General features: G+C 34.6%; 2 protein-coding genes across 5 annotated transcripts in view; one reads left to right on the forward strand and one right to left on the reverse strand.

The window, feature by feature from the left end:
- Nucleotides 1-5,699, forward strand: part of ABHD18 (abhydrolase domain containing 18) — a 44,544-nt gene extending 38,845 nt beyond the window's left edge. For both annotated transcript variants that reach the window (XM_081795569.1, XM_081795568.1), the window contains 3 exons: nucleotides 1,839-2,217; nucleotides 2,917-3,079; nucleotides 4,586-5,699. In XM_081795569.1, coding sequence (XP_081651695.1) covers nucleotides 1,839-2,217; nucleotides 2,917-3,079; nucleotides 4,586-4,637 — 594 coding nt within the window. In that variant the 3' untranslated portion in view covers nucleotides 4,638-5,699. The remainder of the gene's footprint in view (nucleotides 1-1,838; nucleotides 2,218-2,916; nucleotides 3,080-4,585) is intronic.
- Nucleotides 1-12,735, reverse strand: part of MFSD8 (major facilitator superfamily domain containing 8) — a 143,550-nt gene that overhangs the window by 109,792 nt on the left and 21,023 nt on the right. The gene's annotated exons all lie outside the window — the stretch shown is intronic.

Consider the following 12,735-nt stretch of genomic DNA (forward strand, 5'->3'; position numbering starts at 1 on the left):
AATCAAAAGCAGTTAAAGTTGTTGGTGTACCCCTCTGAGTAATTCTGGGGTGCTTGATCTTACATTTCTCAATGTTTTTAGGTGTACAGTTCTTTGGTCCAGATGACTCTAGTGATTTTTTCTGTTAACCAAGTTGTTGGATTTTTTTCCTGCCTTCAGTCAATTTTTCATTCTTTAATTTTTTAAATAGCTTGTAGGTCATATGTTCAAGCATCCAAAAGTATAAAAAGGCATATAATGAAACAGTTCCTACCCGTACTCCCAATTTGCCTAGGTCCTATCTCCCTCAACAAATAACCCACTATTTATTAATGTTTCAAGGAATTTTTCAAACCAATAGAAATATGACCTTTTTTCTTACCTTTTTTTATGGACTATACACAAATGTTTCCTTTTTCTTTTTTACTGCTGCATGAGACTATATGGATGGACATACCATGATTCATTAACTAGTTCCCTGTTGATGGGTATTAATGTTGTTTCTCATTTTTCACTAGTAACAAACACTGCCGCCATGAATAAATTTCACAAGTGTAAATTCCTAGAAATGTTGTTCCATTTGTAATGTGGTTAGATTTTGTCTAATTCTAGTTGTTTCAATTTTTACTACCAGCAGGAACATGTGTATCTGTTTTCCCATAATTTCACAAATTCAGTGTGTTAGCAAACTTATGGGTTTCATTTTTTTTTGTCAACCTAATGGTGAAAATTGGTATTGTTTTTACTTAGTTTACTTAATTTTAAGTGAAATTGAACATGTTTATAAGTTTAAGGGTAATTTATATTTCATTTTCTGTGACCTTTATGTGCATATCCTTTGCTCACTTTTTCTATTGTGGTTTTGGACTTTATATTCATTTCTAGCTTTTAATAAATTAAAGCAGTTAGCTCTTTGTCATATAAGTTGCAAATATATTTTCCCAGGCTGTCATTTTTTTTCTTTTGACTTTGTCTTTAGTATTTAACAACGTTTATTTTTACTTAAATTACATTGTACTTACAAGTCCTTAAACTTAGTACATCCTTTTGAGATTTTAATAGGTAATATTTTTTCCTTGATAATTTTTAATTCTTCTTAGTTCAGCCTAAGAACGGGATTTGAGGTAGCTGATGTGTTACTGCCAGGATACTCTCATAAGGCTTTTGGAAGTTCTAAGATTAAGGCAGATCATGAATTTCAAAACTTTAGCAATAAAAACATGATGCAGACTAAATGATACCCTTTATTGTTTAATAGGAAACATTAAGCAATGTAGTATAAGTCATTTATCTTAGTCCTCAGATAAATTCTGAAATCTCTTTTTTCTCTGTTATTTTTTAAGTTATCAAATATATGCAACATAAAATTTACTATTTCAACCATTTTTAAGTGTACAGTTCAATGGTGTTAATAAATGCATTCACATTGTTGTGCAGCCATCACCTTTGTCCATCACCACCATCCATCTCCAGAACTTTTTCATTTTACTGAACTGAAGCTCTGTACCCATTAAACAGTAACTCTTCATTACCCCCTCCTTCCAGCCCCTGGCAATCCCCACTCTATTTTCTGTCTCTATAAATTTGACTACTCTAGGTACCTCATAAAACTTAAAATCATACAGTATTTGTTCTTTGTTTCTGGCTTATTCATTTAGTGTAATGTCTTCAAAGTTCATCCATTGTCGTATGTATCAGAATTTTGTTCCCTTTTAAGACTAAATGATAATCCATTGTATGTCTATAGCACATTTGGTTTATTTATTCATTGATGGACATTTGTGTTTTCTTTTTATTTTAATAAGGTTGTTAAATAAAATGTATTTTATACTAAATGATGTCTTCTTTTGTATATTCAGACAGATTCTTTCAAAATGGGACAAGAGTTTGTGAAACGCTTCCCTATTGGTGCAGACAAGCTAACTAACCTTAATCTGGTGTCTAGAACTTTAAATTTAGATATGACAGACCAAGTTGTATCCCAAAAACCTAGTGACTACCATCAATCTAATAAAACATCTATCAGTGCCACATCAGAAGGACTCTTGTTGCAAGATACCTCTAAGATGGAGTGCTTCAATCAAACACTTTCACCCAATAAAAGTAGTTATACAAGCTGTGGCCCTCAGTCATATCACCTACTCAGTAAAGAACAAAGAAGAAATAATCTTCAGAAAGAATCTTTAATATTCATGAAAGGAGTCATGGATGAATGTACTCATGTGGCAAATTTCTCAGGTACCAATTTTATATGAAATGGAGAATGTTTGCTGATGGTAAATATTTGTGAAATATTTTTAAGGATGCTTTACATTTTAAGGATGTTTACAAAATAATTTCATATTTTCAAGAGTATGTTTATTGTTGGCTCCAAAATGTATTTCACAGGATAAGTTGATTATTTAAATATATTTTATCCATGAAAATCTAAATCCATCTAATTAGGGGTGCCTGGGTGGCTCAGTTGGTTAAGCATCCAGCTCTTGATTTCAGCTCAAGTCATGATCTCACAGTTTGTGCAAGCCCTACGTCGGGCTCTGTGCTGACAGCATGGGGCCTGCTTGGGATTCTCTCTCTCTCTCTCTCTCTCTCTCTCTCTCTCAGTCCCTGCCCTGCTAGTGTGCACTCGTGTGCACTCACTCTCTCCTAAAAAATAAATGAGTAAACTTAAAAAAAAATCCATCTTAATAGTTAACTAAAAATATATTGGATTTCATACCTTCTTTAGAATGTTCATCTCATTGTATTAGAGATGAATATTATGATATTATGTAATATTATAGTTGATTTTTAACTTAATCAAAAAGTTGTAATTTGACCAACTTGACTTACTGTACTATCAAGTATGTTTTATTTTCTAATATGATAGTATTTATATAAAAATCTTAGAACTTTTTAAAAGTATATATGTTGCATCTTTTAAAATTCCATACCTAGTTCCAGTTGACCCAAGCCTCATTATAGTGGTTCAAGCCAAAGAAGATGCCTACATTCCACGAACAGGAGTTCGAAGTCTACAAGAAATCTGGCCCGGTTGTGAAATCCGGTATCTAGAAGGGGGTCATATTAGTGCTTATCTTTTTAAACAAGGACTCTTCAGGTAAGATGATTGGTCTAACATCTATTTATTTGGTTTCATAATTTTTTTGCCTCAAAAAACTTAGAGGATTGGGTATTTTTATTGTACGTCTTAGTCCACTTTCCTTTTTTTCCTTCCCCACTCAGTTCTCACCTTTTGGTATTCTTACCTATCTCATCCTCTTCTTGTTTCTTCTAAAGAACTGGAGAAGTTGTATGATAGGCATATTTTATTGTGTGTTTTTACACTCTTCAAATATTAATAGCCAGGTATTTTAGGGTATAGGGAGGAACACAGTTTGTAAAACTTGCTTTGGTTCATTATGAGTTTTTCACTCCACTCTTTTCTTCTCTCAAGATGGCATAAGTATCTGTGGAATAATTGAGCAATGTTTTTCCGTAGCAAGTGAATATGGAATCTTAAGTGAGAAGTGAAATATTGGTTTTAATGCTAATAACCTTATATGACTCCAGTATTTATTAGAACTTACAAAAACCTTTGATTCTATATCTCTAGTATTTTACAGCCTTTATTATTTCTACTTCTATTCAGATTTAATGGCAAAAGGTTATCATTGGAATATATTTATCATTAATGGTTAAGTGTATTAGTTCACATAAAGTGCTTAGTACCCTGTCCATGATATGTTTCAAAACTACCAGCTGCAGGGCTGTCTGGGTGGCTCAATCAGTTAAGCATCCGACTTCAGCTCAGGTCATGATCACAACAGTTCATGGGTTCGAGCCCTGCATCAGGCTCTGTGCTGATAGCTTGGAGCCTGGAGCCTGCTTCGGTTTCTGTGTGTCCCTCTCTCTCTGCCTCTCCCCTGCTCGCTCGCTCTCTCTCTCTCTCTTTCTCTCTCAAAAATAAATAAAACCATTAAAAAAAACAAAATAAAACTGCCAGCTTTATAGCTATATAATAGAAGAATTGTGTAGTATATGTTTGACATGTTTTAGCTCTTTTTAATCCAAGAAGTAATTTTGTATGTTGTCACTCATTTACTTCAACTTTTAGATGTCACCTTAAATGTCCAATTAAGATACCTTGTGAAAGTACTATAGGAAACTAAGGCTTTTTCTTTTTCTTTTTCTTTTCTTTTTTTTTTTAAGGCTTTTGCTTTTAAGTTCAGTTGCTAGGCACATGTGTTTTTCTGGACAAAAAATATCCTTATCTTAATTTATGAAGTAAATTGAATACTACATTATGAAAAGTTTAGTGTAGCCAATTAATTTTCAACAAGTGACTTACATATATACTTTATATTTTTCACATACATAGTATATAAATACATAGATATTATATAAGTTCGAATTCATCATCAGTTGAAAGCACATTTGAGGTTTTCTAGTAGTGGTGAAGTTACATGGACCCAAACACCTATCCTCAGATACCTGCCTCTTTCAGACCTATTTGGAGAGGAAGTCAGGTTGCAAGCCACAGGTAATTTTGGAAATAACTAACAATAAAAGTACTGTCTTCCTTTTTTGCTCATTACTTATAGTTCTTCTTTCATATTTAATTTAGACGTGCCATCTATGATGCATTTGAACGCTTCCTCCATAAGTATGCTAACTAATTGGATCACTGTATATAACCAGTATGGCCATCATATTGTTTACAAAAGGAGTTTCATCCTTTGATGATGTGAAGAACAAGCAGACAGCACTAAATATCTAATTTGTATTAATTTAGTCTGGAACTCATATAAATCAGTCATTAACAATCTTTAAATACATTTAAATAATTTTAAACCAATATTTGGATGAAATAATATTGAAATATTTTGTTACTGTTTTGTGGGAATCCCATATACTCAATGTCTAGTCTGTTGTTGCTATTTATGAAAACTTTAACTTTTTAATTGTGAATAATTTATTAATTAAGATAAATTTATTCATTGAAGCCCTATTGGTTTTTAAAGAACTGCTAAATCAAACTAAGTTTGTAATAACATCAGCCTGTATTGTATACCCTTATGTGATAGTTCTACTATTGACTTGATTTGAGAACATGTTTCTTTCCTTTTATGATTCATAGTGAATTTATAATCTTATTTTCAATTTAATCTCTGCCATGGAAATACTTCATGGTGTGTAAAACGCAGTGTTAACTTTGAATTCTAAAAAATTCCTAATGGCGTCATACATAAGTGGTTTTAATAATTAAAACAAATTGGGAATGCAAATAAGATGCATATGACTTGGCTGTACTTTGAGACTTTGCCAAATACTAGGTTAGAAAACAATGCCAAACCTATTTCCCCTAATTAAAAAGTGTCAGTTTATCAAAAATGGAAATAATGAAAGACTTACTGCATTACTTGATACTGTGTCTTAACATTTTCTTGTATACCTACTCTGGGTTTCCTAAATATCTAACTTTAGTTAGATACACTTAAACAGCTTTGGCTTTTAATTTCAGAAATTAAAGGCCATATATGAAATTGATTTGTTCCATATGAGTTTATTTTACAGAAAAGTTATAGTAACTACTAACTTTTTTAAGGGAAAGATTATATGGCTAGATTTGGTGCTGTGCTTTCGTAAGCTTCTCAAGCTAAGATCTAAAATGTTTGAAAAAAGTAGAAAGTATTTTTGAGTATTGTATCAAGGTTTGGAATAAATGTACTTGAGTTTTATTTGTTTGAAATCTGTGTTGTCTGTGGATTATTTTAAAATATGTATTCCTAGTGTAGCAAGGATATTTGAATTATAATGTGCCTTCATAGCCTTTTAAAATATTTTGTTACTCTAATGTTCCCATCACCTTAACATTTAAAAGCTATTTAAAAGTCACTAATGTGAAGTCATTAATGGTATACAAAATCGTAAATTCTGTGAAACTGCTTTGGCATAGGAAACCAAACCAACTTGGTTACAGCCATTTGGTCTTTAGCAGTTTTATATCTTCAGATTAGAACCTTTACTTTTAACTGAAAATATAAAATATACTAAAATTTTTAAACAAAATACCCTTCAAAGATAAAGTAAAATTTATTGTTAACTGAATTACAAGCATTTTCTTCATATATAGTGAGGCAATATGATTGAATGCTTTCTGAACTATGGCTTTAGTAATTTATTACTAAATAAATTTAGAAATTTATTTTTCACCTAAATATTTCTTACTAAGCAGTAATGTACTGTGGTATATAACTTTCTATTGGTAAAAGAATGAAATTTCATTTCATTTTAATTAACTCTTAGGCATAACTAATTTTTCCCAAATGTGAAAGGAGGTATTTTAAAAATTTCATCTCTTAAGCAGATGTTTTAAAGAATATATCCATGCAACTTCCTAAATTGATTAATTCAAGGTGCAAAATACCTTATCCTAAAGTTTTTTTTATCCATACATCCCAAAATAGTGACTCAAGCTTCATATATCTGTGTAGAAAACACACACACACACACACACTATATATATGTGTGTGTGTGTATATATATATATATATGTGTGTGTGTGTGTGTGTATATACACACATACATATATAGACAACATATATATTTTAAAAAGTGCAGTCTGTCATTTTGAGAATTGGGTATATAAACTACTAGAAATTCATTTAGGCCACAGTTGCAAACTGGCAGTATTGGTATTCAGGCAGCTTGGCCCACAGCTGTTTTATTCAGTGTGCATAATGTTTTAAAATTGTTGTAATTTGAAGTCTTTCAACTGGGCATGCATTCCTTAGTTTGCCACAGCCTACTAGACTCCTTATATAAGGCTGCTTCACTACTCTGTGTTTCCTACTTAGCCCTGAACACATCTGAGTTTGAGACCCCTGATTTAGATCTATGGTTAGAAATTTCTGAATTTCATGATTTGCTGTTGTAATTACTATTAATTATTTTATCATAGCATTTTAGATTGTTTGTTATGAATGTCATTTTTTAATGTGGTGCTTTCTCTTGGAAAGATTATTAAATTAATACTGTAACTGAAAAAATTTTTAATCATTTCTGAATATTTTATACTTCACAATAAAAGTCTCTTAAAATTAATTATTTCATATATTCAAGAGGATTTATTCTAAATACAAAAAACATGTGTCACATTTGATTGTGTCCAAACTTGAATTGACTGTGTGTTCCTTCTTAGTTCTATTGTAAACCAAACAAGGTAAGGCAGAAATAAGCAAGGGAGGCTCTATCGGAATAGTATTCAGTAACTGCAACAAGAGTCAAATTTACCTCCAAGTTGTGTGATCTCAGGGAAACTATGATAGAAGATAGGATTGTGTAGGCAGAGGGAACGATTAGGGCCTGAGGTCCCTGGATGGGGAAAAACACCTATTTTGGAACAATGCTGGGAGTGTCTAACCACAGGAAGTCCCCTCAGTCATGAGGTTCCTCTTAAGAATGTAACAGACCCCACCTACTCCTCCTCAGGTTTCCCCTCTGGAATTTGACAGAAGACTTAAGTATGGCCATAGACCACCCCTCATACAATGGAAATGAGCCAATCAGAAATGGACAACCCAGCATGTAGAACTATCAAGCCAATAAGGATAGAAACTGAGAAGGAACAAGGGGAAATGGAGGGGGGAGGGCTGACCAGAACCTTATAAAACAAGGACCCTTGCCTATAGTCCTTGGGCATTCACTTTCAAATGTACTCTCTCTATACAAGAGCTTTCCTTCTATTCTTCCTTTCTAATCTTGTATTCTAATAAACTTTTGCCTGCTGCTCATTTAGTGTCCACCTCTTCATTCTTTGAAGCAGCAAGACAATGAATCCCAGGTATTGTGGTAAAAAAAATGCAACAAAACCAGCATTCTGACAAACTGTATTGTTTTTTTTTTGAAGGGGGGAGGGACAGAGAGAGAGAGTCTTAGGCAGTCTCCACACCCAGCACCTAGCCAATTCTGGGCTAGATCTCACAACCAGCCCTGAGATAATGACCTGAGCCAAAATCAAGAGTGAGACACTTAACTGCTTGAGGCACCCAGCCATCCCTGACAGACCATACTTACCTGAATGTTGTATAACTCACTCTTGGACATAATTAGATTTATACTATTACATGTACAAGCAATTAAAATCTAGAGATAAGAATTTAATTATAGGACTCAGAATGGGGATGCTGGTCAGAGGCTGCTATAGAAATTGGGTTTGCAAATGAAAGATTTTGGCAGATAAGACAAAGGGAATAGAAGTACATTTGGACTGTTTTGCAGGAGTAGAACAACTTAATTCTAGGAATATTCTTATAGGCAGAATCCTAGGAAACCAATGATTTCATGAAGAACTTTGAAAACAGTTTAGAAAATGTTGGACCAAAACCTAAAAAGATTTTCTTCAGGACCGTTAGAGCTAATGTGCACATTCACCAGATTGTATTAAAAGAAAATGTAAACTTACCATGAAAAGTCTAATCTGTGTATAAACTTGTGACTAACTGAGGTATAACTGTTTTCCTATATAACGTACCTGGATAATTCCATAGAAAGAAAGCTGTATCCTGACACTTTGCTGCTGAAAGTGTGGTCAGTAGATTGGTAGCATGCTCAGGGAGCTTGTTAGAAACTCACAATCTCAAGCAGCATTCAAACATACTGAGTCAGAATTTACATTTGGACAAGATAGTTCAAATACACGTTAAATTTTCAAAAACACCCACTTTGAGTCAGTGGTTCTCAAATTTTAGCTTGCATTGAAATCACCTGGAACCTTGTTAAAACAGATTTTTAGATCCCATTACCCTGAGTTTCTGATTCAGTAAGAGGGAAAGGCCTCCTGAATTTGTATTTCTAACAAGTTTCCTAGGATGTTGATTGCTATCTGTCTAAGGGTTACACTTTAAGAATCAAAGAGCCATGGCTCTAATTGGATCTCAGGCCTGGAACATACCAAAATCACCTGGGGTGTTTTAAAAGCATAGGTAAGTAGGTATCCTTACCTATGCTGGATCTCTTCACACAGAGATTCAGATTCAATTGGCTTGCAGTTGGCATTTTTAAAGCTCCCTAGGTGATTCTGATGTGCAGCCAGGTTTAAGAACCATGTGCTTTAAAGGATGCAAGGGAAGAGGAATAGCTCCTGAAGAAAAGGATGTAAAGTCATTAAATCAACATAGATTTTGGAAAGGAATTACTGATTTTCTGGGTGTTACCAGCACCTCAGAAGTATTAAAATAGCCCAGAGGGCCTGTGTTCCTTTTGCTTCTCCTATTTTGTTACAGGTAGAAGTGCATTAGAGTAGGATGAGCTGGGGGTGGATTTGGGCACTTATGTGCAGCAAAGCTTCTTTAAATCGTAAACTTTAACTCATCTAGGCAACTTAAAGCAGACAAGTATAGGCAAAGAAGAAATGCTAACCTCTTTGCTTTCTTTTCTTCAACCATAAAGACTACATCTTCCCTTCTTAACCTTATGAAATTGCTTTAAAAAATGCAGATACTGGGGTGCCTCGGTGGCTTGGTCGGTTGAGTATCCAACTCTTGATTTTGGCTCAGGTCATGATTCCAGGGTTATGGGATTGAGCCTCCCATCAGGCTCCGCACTGGGTGTGGAGCCTCCCTCTGCCCCTCCCCACTGCTCACATGCTCTGTGCTCTCTCCCTCTCTCTCTCTCATAAGATTAAAAATAGAAGAAAATAAAATAAAAATGGAGATATGATGCCTCTTTGAAAAGTTAAAGCGTGTCTTTAGAAATCATTCATTTCCAGAGCAGTTAATCCTCAACTTTTCTATCCATCTCAGTTGACAAAATCGTTGCCTTCATTATTGTATGTTTTAGAGACACTTGCTACTCAACTTGAAGACTTGATACATTTCCCTTGCCCTGTAGATGACTCTGATTTTAAGTTCTAACACTTAAGGAAAAGACAATTACTGATTCTGCTGAGTTTTTACTCACATTCAACTGTAAACCTACACCAACAACTTCACCTGCTAAGCATTCTTTTCCGAAGTCACAACTCAACAAAACAATTGGACTGTTGATAGACAGTGACAATATGGAATATGAAATTTATGTTTTATTTGGAAATATAAATGTGTTTATACATTTATTACTTCACTGGATTCCTTCTAGATGTCATTTTATACCAATATTGCCTTAGATTATAAAGTAGGAGAAAATAAATTGGCATTCTGCAAGATGCACTGGTAAGCCCTTTTGAGTAATAAAATCTACCTTGAGAGGAGATATGTTTGCTGTCACTTGCAGAACTGTACCATCAGGACTATCTGGGGTTTGCTCTTATTTCTGCTCTTGTTTCTGCTCTTATTTCATGTCTTTAATTCACTCTTTTGTATTTCCAAAATGAATGCAGATTCTGGGGGCTGGTCTAGTAATTTTCCGATGTCCTGACACCAACCAGTTCTTCAAGTTTTCATATCAGAAGGTAGGCAATCACATCTCTCCTGGGACCGAATTCATGAGAATAGACGAGTAAAAGATTCACCAAATGCACATTTCTTTTTAAATGTATTTGTAAAACAAAGAACTGTATGTGAGAGTTCTGACTATATTTCAAGAGGACAGGGATCACAATGATTATCACATTCCCAAACTCAAACTTGCAACCTCATAGCCAGATAGACAGATTTACTTATACTGCATTTAAGTCCACTTATTTGTTTATTCATTCACTTAAAATATATTTACTGAGTACCAGAAGTAAAATGGTCAAACAAGATGCTTAAACTAATTTTCAAGGACTAGACGAGTTCCTTTTGATTTGAATTCCATAGCAATTTCTGGCTTAGCTCTATACACAGATTATTTTTTTAATTTTTATTTATTTTTATTTTTTAATGTTTATTTATATTTGAGAGAGATAGAGACAGAATGTGAAATGGGAAGGGCAAAGAGAGGGGAGACACAATCTGAGGCAGGCTCCAGGCTCCACAGAGCCCAAGGCGGGGCTCGAGCTCATGAACTGTGAGATCATGACCTGAGCTGAAGTCAGACACTTAACCGACTGAGCCACCCAGGCACCCCCACAGATTATTTTTCAAATAGCTTTATTAAAATATAATTTACGGGGCGCCTGGGTGGCTCAGTCGGTTGAGTGTCCGACTTCAGCTCTGGTCATGATCTCACCGTTCCTGGGTTGGAACCCCGCATCTGGCTCTGTGCTCACAACTGGATGTCTGGAGCCTGCTTCGGATTCTGTATCTCTCTCTGCTCCTCCCCCATTATCTCTCTCTCTCTCTCTCTCTTTCTCGCTCGCTCTGTGTCTCAAAAATACACATTAAAAAATACATATATACATATGTGTGTGTGTGTGTATATATATATATATATATATATATATATATATATATCTAATTTACACAACATAAAACTTATTGATTTAAAGTATACAATAGTTTGGGGTATATATTTTTAAAACTAAAGTGGTTTTTTTGTTTTTTGTTTTTTTTTTTTAATTTTTTTTTTTTCAACGTTTATTTATTTTTGGGACAGAGAGAGACAGAGCATGAACGGGGGAGGGACAGAGAGAGAGGGAGACACAGAATCGGAAACAGGCTCCAGGCTCTGAGCCATCAGCCCAGAGCCTGACGCGGGGCTCGAACTCACGGACCGTGAGATCGTGACCTGGCTGAAGTCGGACGCTTAACCGACTGCGCCACCCAGGCGCCCCTAAAGTGGTTTTTTTTTAATGTGTATTTATTTTTGAGAGAAAGAGAGAGAGAGCTCATGTACACATGGTGGAGGGGCAAAGAGAGAGGAAGACAGAGAATCCCAAGCAGGCTCCTCGCTGTCAGTACAGAGCCCAACTTGGGGCTTGAACTCACAAACTGTGAGATCATGACCTGTGCCAAAATCAAGAGTTGAATTCTTAACCAACTGAGACACCCAGGCACCCCGGGTATATTACATTATTAATTATTTTTAACTGTGGTAAAATTATAAGACATAAAACTTACAATTTTAACCACTTTTAACTGTACACATCAGTGGCACTGATTACATTCACAATATTGTGCAGCCATCACCACTATCTATTTCCCAAACTTTTTTACCAGCCTACATAAAATGATTTTTAAATAGTTCTTTTAAATTGATGGAAAAGTCTGACTCTTCTCCTCTTATACCACTGGACATATTGCCCCTACATATTTTGAACAACCCAATGTGTTCTTCGTCCTGACTTTCATTGGAATTTGTGTCAGTCCTAACCCTTGTTATCCATAAATAAATTCCTCAATTTCTAAAACACTCATTAATTACAACTTTTAGAACAGAGATGCACACCACAAAGCTATACTTTATCTTTTAAGCTTAACTTTGTTGTCTTAACTTCCATCGATAACTTAATTCAATAACCTCTAAATTCAACTTGGAGGTATCTGAAAACTCAAAATATCCAAAATTGAACTCATTATCCCTGTCACCCAGGAATTTCCCAAGCTTCTCCCAATTTGTTCTTTATTAATCTTCTTGGTTTTTGGTAGCCACCACCTACCCCGTTATTCAAACAAAAAGGAACATCCTTTACCCTTCACTTATACTCTCCTCTTATACCCATTCAATTCCTCAGTCTTGTTATTTCTCAAAAACCTCAATAACCCGCTCCTTTCCAAACCCACTATCACAGTCTTAGTTCAGGATTGTGTTATCTTTTCTCAGAATGACTATAATGTCCCCTTCACTTTTTTAAATGTTTATTTATTTTGAGAGTGGAAGAGCATGAGCACAGGGGGGTGGATGCAGAGACAG

Source organism: Panthera onca, chromosome B1 (genome assembly GCF_046562875.1).
Source record: "Panthera onca isolate mPanOnc1 chromosome B1, mPanOnc1 haplotype 2, whole genome shotgun sequence".
Lineage (NCBI taxonomy): Eukaryota > Metazoa > Chordata > Mammalia > Carnivora > Felidae > Panthera > Panthera onca.